Source organism: Callorhinchus milii, unplaced genomic scaffold, assembly GCF_018977255.1.
Source record: "Callorhinchus milii isolate IMCB2004 unplaced genomic scaffold, IMCB_Cmil_1.0 Scaffold1, whole genome shotgun sequence".
NCBI lineage: Eukaryota > Metazoa > Chordata > Chondrichthyes > Chimaeriformes > Callorhinchidae > Callorhinchus > Callorhinchus milii.
Genome location: NW_024704742.1, coordinates 8,744,121 through 8,772,079, shown reverse-complemented (window position 1 = coordinate 8,772,079; position 27,959 = coordinate 8,744,121). Strand labels below are relative to the sequence as shown.

The window sequence follows — 27,959 nt, the reverse complement described above, 5'->3', positions numbered from 1 at the left end:
GGGCTGTAGGGGGCGCTGTGGGCGGCGCTGGGGCTCAGGCCTTGTCTCGGGCTCAGGTGGAGGCCGGGGATGGCGAGCGGTGGGGGGACTGTGACGGCGCTGTGGACTGAGGTGAACCGCTGCGGCCAAAGCGGGGATTACAGCCGAGCCCTGAGATCACTGAGCAAGAGTAAGGGCAGCGCCGGGGGCTCCCGGGGGGGGGCAGGAGGGGGGCTCCCGGGGGAGGGGGGCTCCCGGGGGGGGGCAGGAGGGGGGCTCCCGGGGGGGGGGGGGGCAGGAGGGGGCTCCCGGGGGGGGGGGCAGGAGGGGGCTCCCGGGGGGGGGGGGCAGGAGGGGGGCTCCCGGGGGGGGGGGGGCAGGAGGGGGCTCCCGGGGGGGGGCAGGAGGGGGGCTCCCGGGGGGGGGCAGGAGTAGGGGGCTCCCGGGGGGGGGGCAGGAGGGGGGCTCCCGGGGGGGGGGGGCAGGAGGGGGGGGGCAGGAGGGGGCTCCCGGGGGGGGGCAGGAGGGGGCTCCCGGGGGAGGCAGGAGGGGGCTCCCGGGGGGGGGCAGGTGGGGGGGTGGGGGGGTGGGGGGGCAGGTTTGGGGGGTGGGGGGGCAGGTTGGGGGTGGGGGGGTGGGGGGGGCAGGTTGGGGGGTGGGGGGGTGAGGGGGGCAGGTGGGGGGGGGGGGCAGGTTGGGGGGCGGGGGGCAGGTTGGGGGGCGGGGGGGGGGCAGGTGGGGGGGGGGGCAGGTGGGGGGAGGAGGAGGAGGGGTGAGTGTGGAGATGGTGACGTGGACTGAAAACAATGAAAATTTTCACTTATCAGTGATCACATTCCCTCTGATCATCAATGGTGATCAATATTCCCTCTGATCATCAATGCTGATCAATATTCCCTCTGATCATCAATGGTGATCAATATTCCCTCTGATCATCAATGGTGATCAATATTCCCTCTGATCATTAACGATGATCGGTATTCGCTCTGATGGCCATGAATGGTGATGGTGGTTGTGCTGCGCTGTGGCCGGGGCCGGGGCTGTGGCCGGGGCTGTGGCCGGGGGTCGTTGCTGTGGCCGGGGGTCGGGGCTGTGGCCGGGGGTCGGGGCCGAGGCCGGGGGTCGGGGCTGTGCCGTGGTCGGGGTCGGGACCGCCCTCCGGGAGGTGTAGATTGCGGCGGATGTTAAAGATCCCGTTACACTATTCAAAAGGAGAAGGAAATTGCTGTCAGTTTTCTGACCGATAATCCCCAAAATAAAATTGGTCATTGGCTTCGCAACTGTTTGTGGGACATTGTTCTGTGTGAATTGGCCGCCGTGTTCACCTACAGGTGCAGTCACTACATTTTGTGATCGTGACAAAGTCGCCACTTGTATCTTGTGGTTTGTGCAGAGTTCAACACGTGCAGATTTTTTTCTCTCCGCAGTATTGCAAGACAACAAGGATGATGCGACCGCTCTGCATTGTAAGGTGGTCTGCCTGGTCCAGAATGGAAATTTTAAGGAAGCTCTTAATGTAATCCATACGCACACCAAAGTCCTTACCAGGTGAGGCACAAATGTTCAAAACTAGTCGGCAAATAGCCTTCATTAAATAGAAAGTGAAATAGAAAGCCTTAATATTTACTGCAAAATTATCAGCCATTATTGAACTGCTCACCTTTGATTTGCTTTATTTTGTGGAAGAACAGTGGGTTTAACACTGTTAACGCTGTTCGAAATGGTATGATATGGTAACGCTGATATCAGAAAGTGAAATTTTTCGTGATTAAACCATATGCTCTGCAAATTAATTCAGTGTTTAAAAAAAAAAGTTCATTATTGTTTTCTGATGTTAATCTCGTGTGGAAAAGATTGAAGGTTGGGGACTTTTGTTCTGCGTGTAGAAAGCAATCATCTTTCTTTCGGCTCAAGAATATGTTTTTAGTACTCTGATCATTCATGGTCTATATGAGTTCAGGCAACAACAACATCTTGCATTTATATAGCGCCCTCACAACGAGCCAGGGGGAGGGGGGAGGTGACCGTGATAAGCACGATCAATAAGGAAGGCCTTTAGGTGGGATTTGAAAGTGGGTAGTAGGGGCAACCTGGAGTTATTGAGGGGCACTGGTAGAAAACGTGTTGGCATGAGCAATGTGAGGAGGGTGTCGCAGCCCAGACTTGTGCTGTTTGATAGGCGGAGGAAAGGGGAGCACAGTTCAGGTTTATGCCGTTTGCTGTGGTGGGAAAAGGATATCACAGATTAGGATTATCTCACTGCTATTGTGGGCAATGGGAAGGCTAACATATCCTGTACTCTCACCCAGTGACTGGCAACAAGGAACGGCAATGCTGGCTGCTTTACTCATTAGTCTGAAACAACAACTTGGACTTATATAGCGCCCTTCAGGGTAGTGTCTCAGAGCGCTTAAAGCTCAGGGGATTGAGTGGTCACAGAGTACTGTATCATCACGTTACTATAGACGGCAGTGTTTTCTATAAGGGGAGTTCTTTGTTTTCCCCCTTTTGGGGGAGAAACGTTATAGCTTCCTTGTGATGGTCGAGAATGGAACAACTTTCTTAACAGCAAAGTCAGGAAAATAATAGGTCTCCGTTTTGGTTGTATTGGTTTTATTCTGATTTTATTTAACTTATACAATAGTTATTTTTTCTGTTCAACAACAACAACTTGCATTTATATAGCGCCTTTCATGTGGGGAAGTGTCCCGGAGCGCTTACTATTCTGAAGTTTTGGGAATGGATAGGGAAGATGGAGCAGCCCACATCAGATGCCATCTAACAAGTTCAGCTGAAATGTTTGTGTAGAACAAAATCTTGTGACGCCAGAAGTTGCAGGAGCTCGTTCCTGTTGCTGATGAAACACTGAGAAGCTCATTAAAAAAAAAGTTAAAAGTTAAAAGTTAAAAAAGTTAAAAAGTTTGTTAGTGCAAATCAGATAAAGCGGAAGCAAAGAGATATATAATATTGTGGCTGTATTTTGTATAAATATATATTGTGGCTCTATTTTGCCTCTGTTTAAATCCTGGTTTTGTCATCTCGATTCAAAAAAAAATCTAATAGTTGAGATAATATCTCATATCTTCTCTCTCCTGTTGCCTGATCACAGTGATCTAATAGCTTTCGAGAAGGCGTACTGTGAATACAGACTGAACAGAGTTGAAAACGCATTGAAGACTATTGAAAGCGTTGAGAAGCACAGTGATAAATTAAAGGAACTATATGGACAAGTGGTACGTAAACATTCTTTTACAATTATTTAACTCCAACCGTTTGGCTGCTGCAGGCCGCATTCCCTATTTGAGAACGGTCTGTGGGCCCCAGAAACAATATTTTATCTTTCCCTTCCAGAATTGTAACATTTACCCAGCACATTTTTCATGCAGAAGGACATCTTAACACTGTCGGTTGAGCACCTGAGTTGGGGGTGGGTGCCGAGAGGTGGGTTTGGGGAGAGGAAAAGATGTGGTCAAAGAGTTAGGTCTTGACGTGCCTTGAAAGAGGAGGGAGGGAGGAAATCAGAGGGACTCCAGGAATGGAGGTCCAGAGAGCGGGGGCAGATGGGTGGGGAGACATGGAGCAAGCCGACCTTTACTGGGCAAAGGAACAGCTTGGTCGGGAGATCGCAGAGGTAGGATAGGGAGAAGGGGATGAAGGACGTGGAGGAGTTTGTCACTGGGGAAAGGGAGTTATCTGTGAGGAAACTACGGCTAATCACCCAGTGTCTGTCCTCGTCTGTTTCCCCCCCCCCCCCCCCCCCGCTGCGGCTGAGGGAGGCTCCAATCGTCTGTCCTGACAGTGACTATGAAACTGTCCTCACGTCTCTCTCTGTGCTCTCTCATTCTTTATGCTTTTCTCCTCTTCTCCCTCTCTCTCTCAATCTCACCCTCTCTCTTCCACTATCATCTCTCGCTCTCTCACACACACACTCTCCCCCTCTCTCAATCACTCTCTTTCCCCCCTTATACTCTCTCTATATTACAAAGAATGATAATCCCTCCAAAAAAAACTGCTGTGTGCAATTGGCTGCCGCGTTTTGCCCACAAATATACGGTCAATTCACTTTACAGTCTATTCTGTGAAACGCTTTGAGACGTCGAGAAGATGTGAAAAGCGCTATATCAAATGCAAGGATTATTATTTATTATTATTATTAGACAATATACTGTAAAGGGAATTGACTGTATATTTTGTGGGCGAAACACGGCAGCCAATTGCGCGCAGTAGTGTCCCACAAACTGAATTTTTTTTATTTAATATATTTTTTGAAGTTAGAGCAATCCGCCAATCAACTAACAACATGCAAGGATTATTATTTTTATGATTGCTGTCCTTTGGATGGGATGGTAAGCTGAGATCGTGTCTGCCTGTTCAGGTGGATGTTAAAGATCCCATGGCACTATTCGAAAAGAGAAGGGAGTTTCTCTCTCCGGTGTCCTGACCGACAATCCCCCAAATAAAATTGGTCGCTCGCTCCATTTTTGGGACATTGCTGTGCACATTGGTTGCTGTGGTCACCTACTAGAACAGTCGACCTACACCTCTCAGAAAATCCTGTGAAGTGTTTTTGAGCTGTTTCAACAACTTGGTAAAGCTCTGTATCAAACGCTAGAATTATTTCATATTAACTGTTCAAAAATAACCTCACACTTATGCAGAACACACCAAAAAGGAAAGCTGTGCTTATAATTTTGTTAGCTCTAATGATCTTGCTTCCTTTGGCCAATTATTGATCAAAATCTATCTGTAGCCTTTTGTTAAGCTGTTACTTTACGTGGGTATTTGTAACTTCAGTTATACAGGTTGGAACGGTACGAGGAATGTTTGTCAGTTTATCGAGACTTGATTCGAAACTCGCAAGATGACTATGAGGAGGAAAGGAAGACTAACTTGTCTGCTGTTGTGGCAGCATTAAGTACCTGGGAGAATTCCTCTCCAGTAAGTATCACAGTGTAAATTGTTATTACCTCATTTGAGTGACTATTTTTTTCATGTGTGAGACTTCTCACTGAATCACAGCAGGCAGTTTAAATGTGCGAAGGCACACAGTCAAGATTAATTCTGTTTCCCACCTGAAATCTATGTGTAGAGTTCCAGCACAGGACACCAGTGTCTCCATTGAGAGAAAAGCTTTTTAACACAAGCCCGGTGACTTTCTTATCTATGAACCTGAATCAAAGTTCGGCTTTGGTGTTCTGGCAGGAGAAGGACAATCATTAGCACCATAACCCCCCCAAGGAGGTCTTTATGGTATTGAAATTCTATATATCACTATTTTTATGTTTTATTTACTTCCCTTGTGAGATTACTATCACTGAGGCAGGCTGACACAGTAGTTGCAGTAGCAGGCTGCTAGTATTACCCAGAGCTAAAACTAACCGTGAGGGTTCCTGCACCTTACTATTATCTGGTGATTTTGGCTAGAAAATGCATCCATGATATCGGTTAGGCATCAGCCATTGTGTGCCCAATTGTATTGTTGGCTGCTGACGCTTTCCTAAGCTAAAATAATAATGCTTGTATTTGATTTAGCTCCTTATCATGTCGTTGAGACGTCTCAAAGCGCTTCACACGATATACTGTAAAGTGGATTGACTGTATTTTGTAAGTTAATGACCGAGTGAGCATGAGGGTAAGATGACCATTACTTAGTGAATTACGCAGATTAGTAAGAATGGAGGCGACAGAAAATACAACATGGAGTATGTTGTCTGCGATATCTGAACTTTGTGAGAAGTTGACGTTTTAGGAGCTAATGTATTCAATCAGGTTCTTTTGGGGAAAAAATAATGTGAGACACACTTTTATTTTATTTCACAGGAAGATTTGGGCTTACCTGAGACTTCCTATGAGCTGTGTTACAATGCCGCTTGTACTTTGATTGGTGAAGGCAAGCTAGCCAAAGCTATGAAGAAACTTCAGGAAGCTGAAGGTAAAATATTAGGACCTGCTGTAGGGGTCATAACAACAACAACTTGGATTTATATCGCGCCCTTCACGCCGGATGGAGTCTTGGAGCACTTAATAGTGGCGGAGATCGATGACGAGCCAGGGGGAGGGGAAAGTGACCGTAGGCATGGTCGAAGAGGAAGGTTTGCAAGCGTGACCTGAAAATGGGGAGAGGGGGCAAGGCTGAGGGATTGAGGGAGAGAGTTCTACAGCTTCGGGGTGTAGTGGCTGAAAGCACGGTTGCCGATGGTGAGGCAGAGGGTCCAGGGGACAAGAGGAGATAGTTTCCAATTGAGCAGAGGCAGCAGGTAGTGGTGTAGAAAGAGAGCAGGTTGGAGAGATGGGGGCGGGGGGTGATCTTGAATTGATCTGCTCTGTGACGGAGCCAATGGAGTTTGACGACCTGGGGTAATGGAGGTACGGAGTTTAGTGCGGGAGAGAATGCGAGCAGCAGAGTTTTGAAAAACATTAGATATGGTCATTAAATGTTTCTAGAGAACTCTTGTGTTTTATAATCGCACTTCTTTTATTTCAGAATTGTGCCGTCAGTCATTTTCTGAAGATACTGTGAGTATTTGTTATGATGGTTCTTCTCAATCTCACTGCATTTACCTTTGCTCCTGGCTGATTGTTTGCACAATAGCAATGTAACTGATTGAGCAAGGCGGTGGGGAGGAGTGGGGGGTGAAAGGCAGACAAGTTTGTTTGGGGTAAAATTCTGTGTTTTGGTGCTCGAATTATCATTGGTATCCGAAGTATCTGCAAATAGATCTGTAGCATATGCTTCGAGAGTCTTTGGAGAATATTCCAGGGAGAACTGATTAAGAAAGTGCCAAAACATTGTAGTCTAATGAGTTTCACAATATTGTAGTCATGTACATAATAATAATAATCCTTGCATTTGATGTAGCGCCTTATCAGGTCTTCAAGACGAATATACTGTAAAGTAAATTGCCTGTATATGTTGTGGGCAAAACTCAGCAGCCAATTGCGTACAGCAGTGTCTCACAAACGGTCATGGATTAAGTGACCGAATTATTGTTTATTTATTTATTGAAGGGATTATTACCCCCCAGAAAAGCGATCCGCCAATCGACTAACAACTGCTATCTCTCCAAGGAACTTGTTAATTAGGTTCCTACTTACTGCTAGGTAAACTACGGCGTGTGGAGTAAGTAACTTGCCCAGTTTCACCCTACCGGGAATCGAACCCAGGAACTCTTGCTTGCGAGGCGAGTACTCTTAACTACTGAGTTACAGTACTCTAATGACCAAGGACTCCAAGAACCTACCTACAACAAATATTGCTCATTCTTGTGTTTGAATAGTTTAATAAAAGATGCAAATGAGAGACTGGAGTCTTGATGCCTCCAAAAATCAGTAACTTTAGTAGCTCTAGGGATCATTAAACATTCTTGTTTGTGTGGCCCATTTCATTTTCAGTGTTTTATTGAACTATTTGATTGTGCAATTGCACAATATTTTGTTCTAGTTGCTTCTTGTCACCAACATGAACAGCAGTCTTTTAGAGGATTTTTCAATAGACTCGTACCTCTTGGCAGTTTTAAGGAGAACTGGAAACTTGATGGCACATAAACATACAACTTGTGATCAACAAGTCTATATTGTTTTTATTTTGAGGGTCTGAATACTGCCTTTTCCAAGAGGATTAATGCGAGTACTGTTGAGTAAAACTCTTTATTCTGTTCATCCTCATGGGAACTTGCTAACATGATCCAGGGTGGTAGATTGTTCCCACTTCGCAGAGAAGCAAATCTTATTGCAATCTCTCCAAGGACTTTGTTGAATTAGGGTCGGCTTTATCCTGTGGTCCAACGTCCGGTCAGATCTGGATTCAAATTACCAAAACTAATTTCAACAACAACTTGCATTTATACAACGCCCCTCATGCAGGGTAGCTTCCCAGAGCGCTTGACAGTGGTGGAGCAGGACGCTGAGCTGGGGGAGAGGGAGGTGACCGTAAGCACAGGTCAAATAGGAAGGTCTTCAGGCGCAACCTGAACATGGGGAAGCAAGGGGGCAAGGCAGAGCAATAGGGGGAGAGTGTTCCAGAGTTTTAGGGGGTAGTGGCTGAAAGTGCGGCCATCAATAGTGGAACGGAGGGCACGAGGGAAGGCCGGTGCCAGTCGAGCGGAGGCTGCGGGTTGTGGATTAGGGGGTAAGTAGGTCAGAGAAGTAGGGAGATGCCAGGGCGATTCGAAAATGAGTGTGAGGATCTTGAAATTGATCCGTTCGTCGATGGGGAGTAGCCCACAACTATGCAGAGAGACTTTCATCACACCAGCTGGATTTGAACCTAACCCCAGAGTGAAAGGACTTTTCAAATCCTCTGTAATACCTAATCCCTGATGTTTACCACCTTTTATTAATACCTTGTAAATGGGACAAGGTTTTTCATGAGTTGACCAAATCTGCACAACATTCAGAAATAGAAATAGTAGTTTATTAAATTATTCTCCTTCAGCCCCACAGAAGTGTGAATGCTTGTCTAGCTCAGTTTACAGTATATGTGCCTCCCTTCCCCTTACAGATGTCAGGGTGCAAACTCTGGACTGTTCCTTTCCCCCTAATCAGTTTCTGACCTATGCCCACGTAATGTTTAGACCTCTGCTAATGCTTTCTTAGAAGGTGCTGAGAGTGGCTGGAGGTAACATCTATATCCATTCCTTGCAGGGAAAAGACTGCTTCCTCTCACAATGGTGATGCTAGGCTTAGAAACGTCATGAAGGACAATAATCCACACACTCTGAAGGTGGCAGAACAGGTTGATAAGAGCTGTTAAAAAAAAAATCTGGAATCCTTGGCTTTATAAATAGAGGCATAGAATACAAAAACAAAGAAGTTCTGCTAAACTTTTATATCACTGTTTAGGCCTCAGGAGGAATATTGTGTCCAGTTCTGGGCACCACACTCAAGGCCTTGGAGAGGGTGCAGAGGAGATTTACCAGGATGGTACCAGGGATGAACGACTTTAGTTATGTGGAGAGACTAGAGAAGCTGGAATTGTTCTCCTTAGAGCAGAGAAGGTTGAGGGGAGATTTAATAGAGGTGTTCAAAATTATGTGGAGTTTTCATAGAGTAGATAGGGAGAACTGTTTCTAATGGAGGTAGGTCGGTAACCAGGGGACATAGAATCAAGATTATTGCCCCCCAAAAAGTTTTTACTCAGAGAGTTGCGACGGTCTGGAATGCACTGCCTGAAAGGGTGGTGGGAACAGATTCAATAACAACTTTCAAAAGGGAATTTGATAGGTAGTTGAAGAGGAAAAATTTGCAAGGATATGGGGAGTTGGTAGTTGGTAGCTCTTCTGAAGAGCCGACACACGCACAATGGGCCAAATGGCCTCCTGCACTGTAAGATTCTCTGAATCTATGTGGGAATCAAGAGTACAAACTCACTGTCACTGATTTAAACCCATTTGCTGTCCTATATCATCTTTTCTGGTCAATTAAATTGATTGGAATGTAATTATTATTATTGTAATAGTTAATCTTAACTAAGATTCTGGGACCTACTTTCTGGTGATAAGCTTGATGGGAACGTTGGGATACAGTGTGTTTCATCTTGTTATCAACAAGAACGCAATTATATAGCGCTCGTTGCACCAAATGATGTCTCGGAGCGCTTCAAGATGCTTTATAAAATGTTTCAAAATCTTGATCTCACTTTAAACAATTGAGTGTGTTTTTCTCTCCTGAAATATTGTAAAATCTTGCCCTCATAACTGACTGGTGGCTACCTTGTGCAGGATATGACTGATGAGGACATTGATGCTGAGTTGGCTATAATCCACGCTCAGATGGCATATGTAATGCAGCTTCAGGGGCGAACAGATGAGGCTTTGCAGCTCTACAATCAAGTCATCAAACTGAAGTAAGCAACACACATGGTGTGAAATCTCACTCTCAGGGACTCTTATTCTACGGAAACGCTATATCAGTGAGCGAATAGTAAACCTGTGGAACAGGCTCCCGAGGGAGACGGTTAAAGCAGGAAATGTTGATTCCTTCTAACACAGATGAGATAGTTTTCTTTCAGGAAATAACATTATGGGATGTAGCACATCGGTAGTTTGGGTCGTGTGTGCATGCGCCCGCCAGGAAGATGGAAGGTGAACTAGATGGACCTTGGTCTTTTTTTTTGTCTAGCATTTCTTATGTTCTTATGTAAAGTCATTCTGAGTGAACTAAGAGAGTCAACTGCATTTTATTCCTTCCTCTGCAGGCCCTCAGATGTTGGACTCCTGGCTGTGACTGCCAATAACATTATTACACTAAACAAGGTAATTCATTGTCCTGATGTGTTCAGGGTGGACTTAGTGGAGAGTGAGAGCGCTGTCACGTATTTGCCTTGGTCAGAATTTGATTAAGTTCAACGATAACAACAACTTGGATTTATATAGCGCCCTTCACACTCTGTGACAGGGAGCCAATGGAGTTTGACAAGGACTGGGGTAATGGAGATATGGTCTTTAGTGTGGGTGAGAATGCAGGCGGTGGAAGTGCAGATGTCAGGGTGCAAACCCTGGACTGACCAGCCCTTGGGACGGCCTCCCGAAGCAATGTGACATGTGACAGGCACTATAGTAAATCACCAGTTTACAGGTATTCGGAATTCATACCTAGCTGTTACCCCCCCACCCTGCACACATGGTCCTCCGGCCAGCCTGGGGTGTTTGGCATCATATTTATTAAAAGCTTCTGTTACAAGTCCTAGTTTTTACAGGTATGTTGCTCTTCACTGCAAACATCACTCTGAATCGCCATGAAAAATTCACCACCATTTGGTTTCAATTATTTTAAATTGATGAATGTGAAGTCAGAATGGAAAGTAACAGTCTAATGTCTAATGAGATAACTTGTGCTGCTGTTTATTGCACAAAAAGCCAGGTTCAAGTGAAGGTGATGACACTTGGATTGCACGGTTTATGTTTATGATTTATTGATGTTCTGAAACTGGAGGTTCTGCTGTTTTTTTTTTGCACAAAATGTACAATGTTATACAATTGTACTTTGTAAAGAGAACTGACCGCTTAAATGGTCTGTAGATTTCCACAGTTGCTATCTCAGGGTCTGCATCTGTGCATTTTCGGGAGTGCAACTTTGTTCAGAAAAATTTATACCATGAGAAAGAGGCAGAAGGTTCTTGTGCCAATCCCCATTTGCCACCTCTGTCTTGATGAGGTGCGGTCTTTTCTCCCGTCTCTTTGCTCTGTGCGCTAGCTGTCAATCATAATCATTGTTGTGTTTCTCAGTAAAACTGGGAATAAAGATGGTAATAATAATAATCCTTACATTTGATATAGCGCCTTGTCACATTGTCAAGGTGTCTCAAAGCGCTTCATAGGATATACTGCAAAGTGTAGCGACTGCTTTGTGGGCGAAGCGTGGCAGCCAATTGCGCACAGCGACGTCCCATAAACAGTCGCGGATTGAGTGACCACATTATTATATTGTAATTTTTAGATTATTTCCAGCATTGTTTACTTCACCAAACACAATATCTTATTTTCCAATAACCACAATCACATCAGCTAACGTGTCCTTGAGACATTTATTTCTTTATTTAGTATTTCTGCTGTCATGATCTTCCACTGAGAGCTGAGACCTAGTTACTCCTGAGCTTTTGCTTCTGCAAATCTGGGAGAGAAACAGGACTTTTAATAGAAAACACAGGAGTTGCACAGAGCAATATTCCAAGTGTCATCACTTTCACTTGAACCTGGCTTTTTGTGCAAAATCAAGTTATCTCATTAGACTGTTACTTTCCATTCTGACTTCACATTCATCAAATTAAAATAAAAAATTGTCTAGCTGTCCACGATTAACTCTAAACTGAGGTGAGGCCTTCCTCTCCTCTCCGTACATCTTGTTTTTTTAATAAAACGATCTTTGTAAATTACGATTGCCAGTTTCACATTTGCAATTTGACCCTTCTGTTTAATTCTTGAAATGGTTTCTTGCAGGACCAAAATGTTTTTGATTCAAAGAAAAAAGTGAAACTGACCAACACAGAAGGGGTGGAACATAAGCTCACCAAGAAACAACTGCAGACAGTGGAAATCAACAAGGCTTTATTAGCCATGCACACAAATCAGGTAAAATAACAACTACATCCACTTTGAATCCTCTCTCTGTTTTTCTCACATAAATTAATGTCTTATTGAAGGACACTGGATTGTCAACCTAGACTGTGATGTGGGTCTTGAACCCAAAACCTAACCCAGAGGCAAAACCCATCACCATGATAAGCAATAGCCTATACAGATGTAAAATTGTGGGTATCTCCTCCTCTCTCTCCGTCCCTCTCGCCTTCTATCCCCACTTGACCCTCCCACAACCTCCCTCTGTTCCACCCTGGGAATCCTCCGCCGGGCGCACCGCGGCGCTCGGCGTTGGCTGTCCAGCAGCAGCCACACCGACTGCCCCATTCCCCACCACACTCGCCACCCACCCCGGGCACAGACCCGGGGAGTCAACCTCTCCTCCCTCATCCCCATTCCCCCCACCCCTGCCTCACAACCTGGAGCTCCCTCCCCTCCCACACACCCTTCTGTCAACCGCTCCCTTCACATAGGACTGCAAAATGTCCGCTCCCTCTGGAACAAGGCCCTGGTCATCAACGATCTCATCCTTGATGAGAGCGTTGATATCATGGCCTTAACAGAAACCTGGCTCACCCCAGGCGACACCTTCCCCTCACGGAGGCTACACCACCCGGCTACACCTCCCACCACATCCCCCGCCCCAACCGCCGTGGCGGTGGTGTTGCCCTTATCTCAAGGACACCACTTGCCCTATCCCCCTACTCCACTGGCTCTTTCCCCTCCTTTGAGCACCTCACCCTCTCCCACCCCTCATTCCTCTCCCTTAAAATCCTCCTCCTCTACCGGCCCCCTAAAACCTCTCCCACCTTCATCTCTGACATTTCAATACTCCTCACATCTCTTTGCCTTTGCTCTGATCGCCTCATCATCCTGGGCGACTTTAACCTACACTTCACACCCTCCTGCTCCATCTCCACAGACTTCTCTTCCCTGCTCTCTTCACTCAACCTCTCCTTACACATAAACTCCCCCACTCACAGTCACGGCCACCCACTCGATTTGGTGATCACCCGGGGCCTCAGTGTCTCGGATGTCACTATTACCGACAAGGCCATCTCTGACCACTACTTCATCTCCTTCACCACCTCCACTCCCCTCCCCACCTCCACCAGACCCACCACCATCTTCTACCGCCCTTGGAAGAAGTTACCCCCCACAATCCCTAACCGATGCCTTGGAGTCCTCTGAACTCCTCTCCCTCTGGCCACAACCCGACTCCTCCGTCCCCCCCGCCACCCCGCGCAGGTCATCTCCTCCAACCTTCACTGCGAGGAGATGCTGGATTTCCTTGAATCCAAGATCAAGGGAATCCGCTCCGCGGTCACTTCCCCTCCAACTTCCACCCACCACCCACCCCTTCCCTCCCACACTCCGACTCCTACCCATCCTCCCCTACACACCTTCGTACCCGTTTCCCCACCCTCTGTCACTGAACTCATCCTATCCCTAAAACCAACCACCTGCTCCCTTGACCCCATCCCCACTCCACTCCTTATCTCCCAGCTCCACTTTCTTGCCCCACATATCACTGACATCATCAACCTGTCCCTCTCCTCTGGCTCTGTCCCCATTCCATTAAAAACTGCCATCATCACGCCCACCCTGAAAAAACCCTCCCTTGATGCGTCGCAGCTATCAAGCTACCGGCCCATCTCCAACCTCCCCTTTCTCTCCAAGGTCTTGGAAAGAGTTGTCGCCTCCCAACTGCGCTCTTTCCTTTCCACCCATTCTCTTTTCGAACCCCTTCAGTCAGGTTTCCGTGCTGCCCATAGCACAGAAACTGCCCTGGTCAAGGTCACCAATGATATCCTGACCATCTGTGACCAGGGCTCCCTCTGTCTCCTCGTCCTCCTCGACCTATCGGCAGCATTCGATACGGTCGACCACGCTATCCTACTCCACCGCTTGTCCTCCCACCTCAACCTTCAAGGCACTGTCCTTGAATGGTTTAGGTCGTACCTTTCTCACCGTCTTCACTTTGTCTCGACGAATGGCTTCTCCTCCACCCCCCGTACTGTCTCATGTGGTGTCCCTCAGGGCTCTGTCCTCGGTCCCCTCCTCTTCACCCTCTATATGCTCCCCCTCGGTGACATCATCCGCAGACATGGAGTTAACTTCCACATGTATGCGGATGACACCCAACTCTACCTTTCCTCCTCTACTCTCAACTCCACGACCACCGATGTCCTGACAGCTGCCTGTCCGACATCGAGTCCTGGACGAGAGACAACTTTCTTCAGCTCAACGTGCGAAAAACCGAGGCCCTCCTGATTGGCTCACGTCAGCGCCTCCGCACCTCAGGCGCTGACACCATCAGCATCCAAGGCTGCACTCTCCACCTCTCAAAGCCAGTCAGGAACCTCGGCGTTTTGTTCGACCCTGAGCTGTCCTTTCTCCCTCACATCCGCACCACAACTGGCACCGCCTTCCATCACCTCCGGAACATCGCCAGACTACGGCATTACCTCACCCCTCACGCTGCTGAAACCCTGGTTCACGCCTTTGTCACCTCAAGGCTGGACTATGGGAACTCTCTCCTCGCCGGCCTTCCCGCCACCTCCCTCCACAAGCTGCAGGTCATTCAGAACTCTGCAGCTCGTGTACTGTCCCGCACCAGGCTTCGGGACCACATCACTCCCACCCTCGCTCGCCTCCACTGGCTCCCCATCCCCCAGAGGATTGATTTCAAGATCCTCATCCTCACCTACAAGGCCATTCACGGCCTTGCTCCCTCCTACCTCTCCGACCTACTATCCCCCTACCTACCTGCCCGTACCCTCCGTTCCTCTGGCTCCGGTCTGCTCCACGTCCCCCGCCCCAACCGCCCTACCATCGGTGGTCGGGCCTTCAGCCTCTCAGCCCCAGGCTCTGGAACTCCATCCCCCAGTGCCTTCGCCGCCTCCTCCCTTTCCTCCTTCAAGGCCGGTCTCAAAACCTTTCTCTTTGACCGAGCCTTCAGCTCCCCTCTCGACTCTCTACCCCCTCCTCGCTCCCTCCCTTCCCTCCCCTCACCTGACCATTTCCCCCCTCTCGCTCCCTCCCTTCCCTCCCCTCACCCTGACCATTTCCCCCCTCCTCGCTCCCTCCCTTCCCTCCCCTCACCCTGACCATTTCCCCCCTGCTCGGGTCATGACCCAACTGTGCAGCGCCTTGGGACGTCCTCCTGACGTGAAAGGCGCTTTATAAATGGAATCTTGTTGTTGTTGTTGTTTAATTTCAATGCTTTGCTGAATTGGGCCCTGGAATTAAGCCAGAGCAGCTACGGTAGTGGGAGAGTGGGACTGATTGGATAGCTCCTCCAAAGAGCCGGCACAAGCAAGATGGGCCGAATGGTCTTCTTCTGTACTGTAATATTCTATGATTGTATGCTGTAAGAAGAGTGTTATAACTGGGTCACAGTGTATCGTTGATGGATTGAGTTTCTTGTTAACTTATCAAAAGTTGTGATAATTGCTGTTTCCTCTAATGTGATTACAATTTAAAGAAAAGTAAAACATTAAATGTAATTTTTTCCCCTTGCAATTAGGCTGAACAGTGTCGGAAGCTAACACTGAGTTTGCAGAAACAAAATCCAGGGACTCCTTTGCCAGTGTTAATACAAGCAGCACAACTGTGTCGCGAGAAGCAACACATGAAGGCTTCTCAGCTCCTGCAGGTAAATCACACACAACAGAAAGGGTTTTCTTGTCAATATGTGGATACAAATAAATATATGGATCAAGAAGAGAATTGGAATAGGATTCAGTTGTACTGAAGGCAGTGTCAGGATTGACAGTGTCAGGACTAGTGGGTCAAATTGCCTGGGAGCCAAGTCATGATCAGGGAGTGGTTAGAAGCAGCTGGGGTGTCTGAGAGAGAAGCTTGAGCAATGGTGAGTTTGGTCTGGGAGTGGAGCTGGGTCAGTGGGGGTCTGAGTGGAACTGGGTCAGTGGGGGTCAGAGTGAAGGTGGGTCAGTGTAGTGTTGTTCAACTGTCCTTCATACCCCACATCTGTTCAATGACCCACTCTGCCTCCCCTCACCTCCGCAACATTGCCCGGCTCCACTACTGTCTCACACCGCAGGTTGCCGAGACCTTCTTGTACGCATTCGTAACATCCAGGCTCGACTATGCAAACTCGTTGACCTATATTACCGAGACAACAACAACAACAAAATCACATTTGTATAGTGCTTTTCACGTTGGGAGACGCTGCTGCATAGCTTTTTTTCCAGTTCCTGTTATTTCTTACGCTCCTAACTGTGTTTGGCTTGAAGGAGTTCTTGCAACAGCATCCAGAGAACACAGTTGAAATCAAGATGACGGTAGCACAGCTTTATTTGGTCCAAGGTAGGAACGAACGCATTTACTGAGTGCAGTTACAATGCTGGTAATATATGCAGAAGGTCATTTCTCTCAGCATTTGATATGGATTATATGTTCTGCTGCACACTATCTATATATAATAATAATCGTTGCATTTGATATAGCGCCTTATCACGTCTTCAAGTCATTGCAAATCGCTTCACAGCGATTATTATAATTATTATTATTGAATTTTTTGTAACGGATTATTATCCCCGGAAAAGCAATCCACCAATCGATTAACAACCGGATTCCTACTTACTGCGAGGTAAATGGAGGCATGTGTGTGGAGTAAAGAAACTTACCCAATATTTCCCCCTGCCCAGGAATCGAACCTGGGTCTCTCGCTTGCGAGACGTGCGCTCTGGAGAGAGACTCCACTGTCTCTCTCCTCCAGAAACAGAGGAGAGAAAGCTGTTTACTATTCTGCAGAATGCCATCTCCTTATATAGTGTTGTGTCTTTAGTCTCCATGCATCAAGTCCTGTAGCTTGGAGTCCTGTAGCTCAGTGGTTAGAGCACTCGCTTTGCAAGTGAGAGACCTGAGTTCAATTCCAGGCAGAGGGCGAAACCTTGGGCAAGTTTCCTTACTCCATACAGAGCCTAATAATAATCCCTCCAAAACCATAAACAATAATAAATTGGTCATTTTCAATCTACGACTGTTTGTGGGACATTGCTGTGCACATTTGCCCACAAATATACAGTCAATTCACTTTACAGTGTATTCTGTGAAGTGCTTTGGGACGTCCTCCCGACGTGAAAAGCGCTATATCAAATGCAAGGATTATTATTATTATTATTATTATCAACGTAAAACGTCAGTGTATGAAGTGAGCTAACTGCCCCGATAGTTTTTGTTTACAAAAGGCAATCAATATAAAAGGCACTGTAACTGCATTATGGTTGTTGACATATCTAAAAGCAATAAAAAGGTTTATTTTCAAGTATTTGAAAAATAGAGTTCTATATTTTGTGCATTATTTTATCTTGTATCTAATCCAGATATGAATTTGGGGACTGTCCTTCAAATTAGGAGTCTAATTTTCTTGTGTTTCCAAAAGTGGAATGCTGAGATATAATGTTTCTTCATTTAGTTTGTGAATGTGGTAAAATTGGTGTTCAGCAGCCGGTCACAGAACAAATTACTCCGGGCAGCTTGTGTTTCGAAGATAAGAACCAATTATAGGGATTCTTGCGCAAGTTTCTTCCAATATCTTCTATCAGAAATGAAAGTGAATTGAATCTTTGATTTTCTGCCCCTAAAAAGGTCATGTTACCAAAGCATGTGACATCTTACGATCTATTGAGGAAAAGCAGAACAAACCAGGGATGGTGAGTTATCAGACCTTGTGTATTGTACAGCAATCCTACGAACGTACAGTCTAAGCTTCTGTGAGCTGGATTACTTTAGGTTAAGTGCTGTAATGAATTGTTTCAACAGCTTGTTTGGCCACAGCTTTGAGAGGGTATGCCATTTTCTAGCTTCACATTGAGCTGTTTATTTCCTACTATTTCTTTCCCTCCCCATCTTATGTATTTGCCGTCAAAGGAAGTAAGTATTTTTTGCAGCTGTTTCTGCTGATGAACAGCAACAACAACTTGCATTTATATAGCGCCCTTCACTCTGCACGGCATCTCGGAGTGCTTTAAACATCAAAAAATAAGGTTGGTTCACTACTCAGTGACAAGTACCTAAGTACTGTAAGGATACAATACAAAACTACATTTGTATAGCGCCTTTCACGTTGGGAAGACGTCCCAAGGCACTGGATACTGATGGGTACTGAGGCAGAAGAATGTTACGATCTCTTGTTTCTAAATGCACGAACAGAGTACCTGATCCGAGTGATCTTATTCAGAAGCAAATGTCCTTATCAATGGAACATAAAATGCTTCAGAATATTCACGTTCAGTCCTGTAACCTTTCACATGAGTAAAGTGATAGATTTGCTACAGTTCACAGAAAATGCTGAGGTATTGAAATTCCAGCAAAGTTGGTAAATGTACGTGGGTGAGGTCACCCAGTACGCTGGGGAAATCAGAAGAGACAGACAGTAAATTGTGCGGATTCTGGCTAAACGTTTGGAAGGGGGAGGAGTCCTGTGGAATTCCGCACGAGATACCTTTGATCACTAATGCTTTGATTGAAATAATCAATTGTTTTGAAGTTGTCAAATTCATCATTTAAATCTGTATTGGAATATAATCCTCACATTTTTGTATTTGATGGAATGATTCCAAGTGTGCCATTTTTCTATGTTTTTAATTTTTGGGGTTGGATTTACTGCAGTGGTGCCTTAAAATTCTGCTCAGTAAATTATTTTTGTTTCAATAGGTATCGGCACTGGTGACTATGTATAGCCATGAGGAAGATATTGATAGTGCCATCGACATCTTCTCCCAGGCCATCCAGTGGTACGAAAAACACGAGGTGAGTATCTTTGTGTACAGTGATATTTCAAACGAGCGTTAGCCTGGCTCAGTTGGTAGCACTCTCTCTGAGTCGGAAGGCTGTGGGTTCAAGATCTGTGTCACTACTTTGAGCTCATCATCTAAGACAACACTTTAGTATAGTTCTGGGTGGCGCTGCATTGTTAGAAGTGCTCTCCTTTGGATGAAATGTTAAACTGAGGTCTGCCTGTTCAGATGGATGTTAAAGACCCCACGGCACTATTCGAAAAAAGAAGGGAGTTTCTCTCGATGACCAGGCCAACAATCCCCCTAATAAGACGGACTTCTACTACAATGGCCACGCATTGCACCTAACGTTTATAAATCAGTGTCAATCGATCTCTGTCTAAAGAACTTTCTTATGTTGAAATGCCTGGAAGTTCTTCACAAGTAACTATTCTCAAATGTACAGACTGCTTTTGTAGGAAAACACGGCAACCATTTACACCAGGAAGATCCTAAAACAGCCATCAGTGAATGGGGTTCACTCCTCAGATCGTCTTTTGTCTCACACCTGGTATCTAACCCAAACTGCTTTTCTTCACCTACCCCATGTTAGAATTCTTGTGGAATAAATGCCAATTTGGCTACCTGGAACGAGTTGGTAATAGGTCCTTCCGCTCAGCAGGTTCCTTCAAGGAATATCTCAAGACCCTCCTCATTGTCCGCTCATTTGGTCAGCCTCCTACACCTACCCTCCATCCCTCCTTATCCCAACCCCCTGCTCGGGTCCAAACCTTTGGACATCCTCCCGACGTGAAAGGTGCTATACAAATGTAATTTGTTGTTGTTGTTTCCTACACTTTACATTAATTTTTCTTTAAACACAGGCTAATTCTCCAAGTCATTTGTTATTGGTAAGGGAAGCAGCTAACTTTAAGCTGAAATATGGGCGACAGAAAGAAGCAATCAGTGATTTAGAGCAGCTCTGGAGGTGAGTCTTGTTGAGATTTTATTTTGTTACTTTTGAACAGTTCAGATTACCTCAGTATTTCAGATTACAGTAAGATTTTCAGAGTGTAAATGAATCACCGAGTGGGCATAACAGTGGTTTTCAAACCAGGTGATTGGAAGATCATTTAATCTTCCTGCTAAAAGGGATAATTGTTCATATGTGATTTATTTGATTGTTTACTGGTGGGTCTCTCTCCTCCCACACTTTATGACTGTTCTTGGTACAGTAGTTGCTTCCTGATAAACTTTTCAAGACTTTCAACAACAACCTGCATTTATATAGCGCCCATCTTGTGGGGTAGCGTCCTGGAGTGCTTCATGGTGGCGGAGTCTGACCCCCAAGCCAGGGGGAGAGGGAGGGGGGAGGTGACCTTAAGCACGATCAAAAAGGAAGATCATCAGGCCAGATTTGAAGGTGGGGTAGGAGGGATCAAGACGGAGGGATTTAGGGAGAGAGGCACGGCTGCCGTTGGAGGAGCAGAGGGGCGAGGGACAAAGAGAGGCCGGAGCCAGCCAAGCAGAAGCAGCGAGTGGGGAGGACAGTAGGAGAGAAGTACTGAGTCGGAGTAACGAAGGGTGGGGAGTAGGAGTGGGGGCATTTTGGGGGGGGTGGCTCGGGTTCAGGGTGGCAGCCAAACGCGCACGCCGAGACTGGGAGCAGAGCGATCAGTGTCAGCCCTGGGGCATGGAGGGGGCTGGAGGAGACAGTGCAGGTGGTGTGTGGGGGTGGGGGGATGAGGAGAGTGGGCAGGGCACTCATAGTGTTTGTTACCATTTGCCCAACCTGGTAAATAATTCAGAGGATTATGAGAGACAGAGGAGAGAAGTGAGAGAGGACAGGAAGGAAAGGAGATAAATAAAATCGTTCATACATCAATCTTGCTTCTTTTTGACAACTAATACCAGTCGTGTCATTCCAGACAGAATCCTAAAGACATATGGACTTTGGCACAGCTCATCTCAGCATATTCATTGGTGGACCCAGAAAAGGCCAAGACGTATCTTTTTCGTACTGTAGAGAATTATTTTACAAAAAAAGTTTAGCCTTTTTAGGTGGAATTTTTATTGTTAAAAGCACATGATTTGCTGTTAAAGGTGAGAGGATGTTTTGGCAAATCTACATTTGTGTAATTCAGAAGATTATTGCTCTCAATCTTTTGGCACTTTAATTTCCTGAACATTTCCTGCACAGACTTAGCAAGCATCTACCTTCACCTGAGGCTATGTCTTTCAAAGTGGATGTTGATGCCTTAGAGAGTTCACATGGGGCAACGTACATAAGGAAAAAGGCTGCAAAGGTAGCAGGTGAAATCCAAGTGAAAGAACAGGGGTATGTAGATAGCTTAACTTTTGCATTTAATATGGGCAGAATATCTTTGCCCAATGTTTAAATCTAATCCTCTGTCCAGTAATTGCTCTTACATTAGAACCACACATATTGTTAAAACTGCTTTGTGTTGCCCAGATGAACAGCAAAGCTTGTCAGACTGCTTTCAATAGCAGGCTGTGCGGTTTGTAGCTGGTTAAACTCCATCCGTTCCCCTTTGCACACTCTGGGGTCCCCAAGCCTTGGTTCGTTCCAACCTGCGCCTAATACTCTCTGGTGTTATGTAAGCAGGGTGTGTTCCTCCAGCGAGAGAGCATTCCATTCCAACAAACAGGAATTGCCATGTGTGGGTGGGATGCATGGAACTCTGTTGGGTTTAGATACCCTTAAGCATGGTGGTGGATTTCCGTATGTGTCAGATACCTGACCAAAGGAAAATCAAACAGTGTGATGCATTGATTGAAGTTTCTGTTGCAACTGAGACTATATTGATTCCACAGTCCGAAAAATACAATTTGGTATTTCTGTGGAAACCTAGACATCCCCGAATTGTCCATAATATTCCAGTTTTTCTTGATATACGTGTACAAGTTTTCTCCTGTGACTTTTATCTGGAATCTGCTTCAAGTGTTCATGTTTCCCTTTTTCTTTTAAAGACAAGGAGATGTGAAGAAAAAGAAGAAGAAAAAGAAAGGTATTTTTTGAACATCCACCTCCCCTCTCAGAGATGGTGACAACTACTATGTTTTATTTAGTTTTCTTTCTTAATTGAGATTGTACTACTTTGATACGTGGAGTAAGTCATTGTTGTAATTCTGTACATTGACAAAACATTCTCTCAAATTATCTTTCTCGGGGTGTCCTGACCAGGAATCCCCCAAATAAAATTGGTCATTCCTTTCATGGCTGTTTGTGGGACATTGCTGTGCACAAATTGGCTGCCTAGTTCACTGCAAATACACAGTTACTACACTTTCCAGTATATCCTGTGAAGTGCTTTGATGTGGCCTCCTGACATGAAAGGCTCTACCAAATGCAAGGATAGGATCTCAGAAAGCACCAGAGGTCAAGACCAGGCAGAAATGTGAAAAGGAAAGACTAAAATGGGTTGTACTGTGTTTTTTCTTTCGTGCATACAATATACATTTTAAAATCTGCCAGCAGCAATTGCAATAAAATGGTAGAACTAGAGGCAATGGGGGTTAAGTGGTAATTAAATTATGATGTGGTAAAAATCACTTCAATGTGGACGCCTGTTAGAATAGTTAGAACACTCCCTCGCAAGCGAGAGGACTTTGGTTCGATTCCCGGGCAGGGCGAGACCTTAGGTAAGTTTCTTTACTCCACATGCCTGTTTTCCTGGCAGTAAATAGGAACCCGGTTGTCAGTTGATGGGTGGATCACTTTTCCGGGGGTAATAATCCCTCCCCCCCAAAATAAGGTTAAAAAAATAATTTGGTCACCTTAATCCATGACTGTTTGTGGGGACACTGCTGTCTGCAATTAGCTGCCGTGATTCGCCCACAAAATATACAGTCACTACACTTCACAGTATATTCAATGGGCTGCTGGGCATTTCATGGGCATGAATAACCCGGAAGTCAAACACAAGCTATTTGGGTCACACTTGAAATACTGCAAACATAAAAATGCTCCAGCTCTAGAGGCAAAGAGAAACAACAACTTGTGTTGGAGGGATAAGTAAGTGGCTATACTACTGTTATATTAGTACAGGTTTTATCTTAAATAATGAATAATAATCCTTGTATTTAATAATAGCCTTTCATGTCTGCCGGATGCCTCAAAGTGCTTCACAGAATATACTGTAAAGTGTAGTTCTTTGACAATTTATTATTTTGAAGGCAAATGTGGCAGCCAATTTGCCAACAAGTGAGTGACCAGGTGACTATATCATCACAAGACATATAGAAATACTCAACACAGGGAAGCAGAAGTTTGTTTAGAATTATCTACACTCAAAGGAGTCCTACCATTTCTGTGGAATAGACTAATTTGGCAGAAGAGGCAGAACAATGCACTCAATGTTTCTCAATCCTAAACCTGCCTGTGTAATTCGTCTCCTTATCTTTTATTATACAGGGAAACTACCCAAGAATTATGACCCCAAAGCGACTCCGGACCCGGAACGGTGGCTTCCTATTCGGGAGCGCTCGTATTATCGTGGAAGAAAGAAGGGAAAGAAGAAGGAGCAGATCGGGAAAGGAACACAGGGGGCAATGGCAGGGGGATCAGCCGAGCTGTAAGTGTTTGCAAAAATCAATGCCATTTTTTCCCAGTTTTAACTTATTTATAATGCTGCCAAATGCTGAAACAGTAAGTTAAAATGTTGATGAAAAGGAAAGGATTCTTTACTTTTTCTGCATTTTTCTCTCTCTCTTTCCCCCAGTTTTACTATATGTATATATTTTATCTGCTCTCTCTCTCGCTTTCTGTCTGTCTGTACATCTCAACTGTAAATATAAAACATTTTTTACAGCTGAAGAAGGGCTGTGTGGATGTGTAGATCACAAGACAAGAGGCACAAATTATGTCCTTAGCAACCTGGTGCGCAGGTGCTTAACTTCCCACAAGCAAGTAATGGGATTTTTTCTGCAGTGTCGTCCAGCTTCTTCATCAGTGGACGAGTGGACAATTGGCAGATATCTACTGCTCTGCTGTATGTGTGTATGCATGTGTGGGTATGTATGTTTGTGTGTGTGGGTGTGCGTGTATGTGTATATGCGTGTGTGTATGTGTGTATTATGTGCATGTGGGAAGTTGAGCACATGCACACCAGGTTTGTAATTTGTGCCTCTTAGTAACCTCGTGAGATCTGTACCTTCTCACATCCACACAAGTCTTTCACTTTAGCAGAGGTAAGTTTTTATATTTTTATTTACAGTTAAGATATATAGACAGACATATATATTTATACACACTCCAACCATACCTGTATATACAGAAATTACTGAAAGTACTGCATGGAGGAAAGGTTGAGACGTGTGCATCACCCACTGTGGCATAGGAATCGCAGACGGTCTCTCAAGGGGACAGATTCATCTGCCTCATCGCACAGGAAGTTGCGAGAAAACCAACTCTGATGGGCTAAAGCAGGCAGTGTTTTGTATGAGTGGAGAGGAACTGGCTGAAGCCTCAGAGAAGTTTCCTGATGCAGTCATTGAGCAGTTTCTTGGCCGATGTGCGGAGTTGAGTCAGACTGTGTGAATAGTATTTTCACAGAAGAAGTGGCTTAACCATAACTTCGTGATAAAAGCGGCAATCTGTATCCTGAGTGAGGTAGCTCAGTTTGGTGAGATCAGGCTGCTCATAACATTTCCTTCTGCTGCAGAAGGCCTTGTACAATTTAATGGTGTGTATTGCAGGATCTCCTGACAAGTGACATTCTATAGGTCATAATTATATATAGTTGTGCTGCACTGATGTATTCCCCCCACCCATGAATAGCTTACCAACACTGTCTATATTCACACTTAAGGGCAACTGATACAATACAAATCTATATTTATATGACGTCTTTCACACTTTGGTGCTGCAAAGTGGTTTGGTGCCCCAGCTGGAAGTAGGAGCCAAAGGGGTGGGGGAGGGGAAAAATAACCCAAAGAGCAATCAAAGAGGTAGGTCATGAGATGGACCTTGAACAGGGTGAGGGAGGGAGCAAGTTGGAAGGACTCCCCGCTGGTATTCTAGAGAGTGGGGGCATAGAGGCTGAAAGCTCGACAGCTTTCAGTGTGATGTTGTAACCTCTCCAAACCCCAAGTAGGTAAAATGTAGTGAAACATTTTCAGGAGGGAAGCAAAATGATTAGTGGCATTAAAATTGTCCTTACGGATTGGAATTTCCTCTATTTTAATTGTTCTAATTCGTAGTTTCTATTAAGTGTGAACTGGAGTCCTGTAGCTCAGTGGTTAGAGCACTCGCCTCACAAGCGAGAGGACCTGGGTTTGATTCCCGGCAGGGTGAAACGTTGGGCAAGTTTCCTTACTCCACACTCCTCTGTTTACCTAGCAGTAAATAGGAACCCGGTGGTTAGTTGATTGGGGGATCACTTTTCCGTTGGTAATAATAATTTGGTCACTCGCTCCACGACTGTGGGACACTGCTGGCTGCCACGTTTCGCCCACAAATATAGTCAATTCACTTTACAGTATATTCTGTGAAGCGCTTTGAGACGTCTAGAAGATGTCTTGAAAAGGCGCTGTATCAAATGCAAGGATTATTATTATTATCTGCCTCTATTACAGTGATGCCAGTAAGATGGCAAGCAGTCCACCCACCTCTCCCCGGCCTGGAACCACAGCCTCTGGAACTTCCAGCAACATTGTGCCACCGCGGCAGCAGAAACCTTCAGCGGCCTCCAAGAAAAAACAGCAACAGAAAAAGAAAAAGGGTGGGAAAGGTGGATGGTGATGGCAGATGATTATGGAATGCATCTGATGGATATGCATTGAGACCACATCGAATATTCAGTCTGTGAGCTCTTGTATCAGACAATGTATTCCTGTGAATAAACTGCTCAATGTAACTGCCATCTTTTGATTCTTTAATTTATACCATATGCGCGCACTGTCCTGGTGCGTCTGGAGCAGTCATCGTCGTTTCAACCACTACACCCCGAAGCTGTGGAACTCTCCCTCAATCCGTTCGCCTGCCCCCTCTCTCCCCATTTTCAGGTCCACTTGAACACCTTGCTCTTCGACTGTGTCTATAGTCACTTATCCCCCTGGCTCGGTATCGGGCTCTGCCATTGTTAAGCGCTCCTAGATGCCGTACAGCGTGAAGGGCACGATATAAACACAAGTTGCATTTTTCCTCATTTATGGCCACACTGGGTATCGTGGCTCAGTGTGGAGATACCTGGACTAGTGCAGGTGTTCAGCGGCCACTGCTTGATGTTCCAAGAAGTTGATTGCGATCGACTGGATTAACTAGGGGAGCCCGGGCTAGAGTCTCTCTTCGTATTGCTTTGTGGGGAGGGGCAAAACACAGCTTTGATAGGGTTTCATCTTTGTCACTAGTACGAGCTTCCCCAACAGTGTCGGAGCCCCTGCCAGGACTGATCTAGAGGTTCATCCTGAGAATCTTACCTGAGTTCAGAGGACCCATGAGGCCATCTTTTACATGGTTAGTTAGTGAGAGCTGCGGTAAATATGTAACCTCATGACTTGTGCAATACTGTGCAGTGACATAAATTAGTTTGTGGTTTAATGCTGGTATTTTGTACTTTGTTCCGATAGGAATCTATGGGGAAGTTGCGACAAGACGGTTGAAACAGGAACTATTGATTCCTTCAAACACAGAATAGATTTCTTTTAGGAAATAACATTATGGGATATAGTACATGGGTAGTTTGGGACATATGTACATGTGACCGCCAGGATGATGGAAGGTGAACCAGATGTTCTTTTTCTGTCTAGCCTTTCTTATGTTCTTATGTAGAATCCTCGAAATTGCATAGTTTATCAGAACTAGTTTTAGTTTGCAAGGTACATTGGCTTTACAATGAATTCTCATTTATTAGACCGTTCTATCGCATTTAAAAAAAATTGCATTTCACATTTCACATTTCACATTATTATGTTGTTGATAAGTCTCAAAGCGCTTCACAAAATATACTGTGAAGCCACCAAATCTTTGCCTCAGAGGTTAGAGTGCTACTAACTGAGCCAGGCTGAACGATGCATTACTATTCTCAAAATATAATAACATCCTTGCATTCGGTATAGCGCCTTATAACATTGAGATATCTAGAAACACTTCACAGGGTAAAGTTTTACAGTATAATAATAATCCTTGCATTGATATAGCGCTTTATCACGTATCTGAGACGTTTCAAAGTGCTTCAAACTGCTAGGAATTGAACCCAGGTCCACTTGCTTGCGAGGTGGTTGCTCTAACCACTAAGCTATTAAATGCTTTGAGACCAGCCTCAAGACAATCCTTTTCGACTGTGACTTTGGTCATCTTTCCTTCTCTATCCCCCTTGCCTCCCAACCCTCTCTGATCCCAATCCGTAACTCGTGTACAAACCATTCATTGTCCAGTGCCTTTGGACGTCCTCCCAGTATGCAAATAAAATTTATTGTTGTATATTTTGAGGGGAACAAATATATACAGAATAGATATGGGAGTCCTGTAGCTCAGTGGTTAGAACACTCACCTCGCAAGCGAGAGACTTGGGTTTCAATCCTTGGCAGGGAAAAACCTTGGGCAAGTTTCTTTACTCCAAATGCCTGATAATTCCCTCAAAAAAAAATTGGGGCGCAATTGGCTGCCGTGTTTTGCCCACAAATATACAGTCAATTCATTTTACAATATATTCTGTGAAGTGCTTTGAGACGTCTCGAAGACATGAAAAGCAGTATATCAAATGCAAGGATTATTATTATTAATCGAGAGGCCTTACTCAGGTCAATATGAGGTGTTCAAGCTGCATTGCCATGTAGACATCTACGTGTATCAACTTGGTGACAAAAACTTTCACGAATGTGATGAAAGACATCTGTAATAGCTCTGCACTATGTATAAATTTCTTAAAAAGAACATCATTAATAATTAAAAACAACAACTTGCATTTACACACCGCCCTACATGTTGGGTAGCTTCTCAGAGCACGTAATAGTGCCGGAGCCTAGTGCTGAGCCAGCGGGAAGTGACGGTAACATGGTCAAAAGGGGAGGTCTTCAGTCATGATCTAAAAAGGGGGAAGGAGGGGGCGAGGTGGATGCATTGGGCGAGAGAGTTCATAAGCTTCGAGAGGTAGTGACTGAAAGCACAGCCGCCGATGAAAGGGAAGTGAGGGAGTGA

General features: G+C 45.3%; 1 protein-coding gene across 1 annotated transcript; it reads left to right on the top strand.

Moving 5' to 3' along the window:
* srp72 (signal recognition particle 72) lies at nt 1-25,677 on the top strand. The gene is made up of 19 exons (XM_042336866.1): nt 1-169; nt 1,407-1,527; nt 3,089-3,212; nt 4,774-4,917; nt 5,800-5,911; nt 6,464-6,495; nt 9,699-9,823; nt 10,175-10,232; nt 11,916-12,047; nt 15,583-15,711; nt 16,313-16,385; nt 17,670-17,734; nt 18,738-18,833; nt 19,684-19,787; nt 20,728-20,805; nt 21,000-21,137; nt 21,791-21,828; nt 23,235-23,394; nt 25,397-25,677. The coding sequence occupies exons 1-19, from the start codon at nt 70-72 to the stop codon at nt 25,560-25,562; spliced, it is 1,995 nt and encodes a 664-aa protein (XP_042192800.1). The 5' UTR covers nt 1-69; the 3' UTR covers nt 25,563-25,677.
* Nucleotides 25,678-27,959: the final 2,282 nt, after the last annotated feature.

Coding starts and splice junctions, on each gene's coding strand:
- srp72 (XM_042336866.1), top strand. CDS start 70: ATGGCGAGCGGTGGGGGGACTGTGACGGCGCTGTGGACTGAGGTGAAC. Junction 12,048..15,582: donor TAGCCATGCACACAAATCAG/GTAAAATAACAA, acceptor CCTTGCAATTAG/GCTGAACAGTGTCGGAAGCT. Junction 18,834..19,683: donor AGTGGTACGAAAAACACGAG/GTGAGTATCTTT, acceptor CTTTAAACACAG/GCTAATTCTCCAAGTCATTT.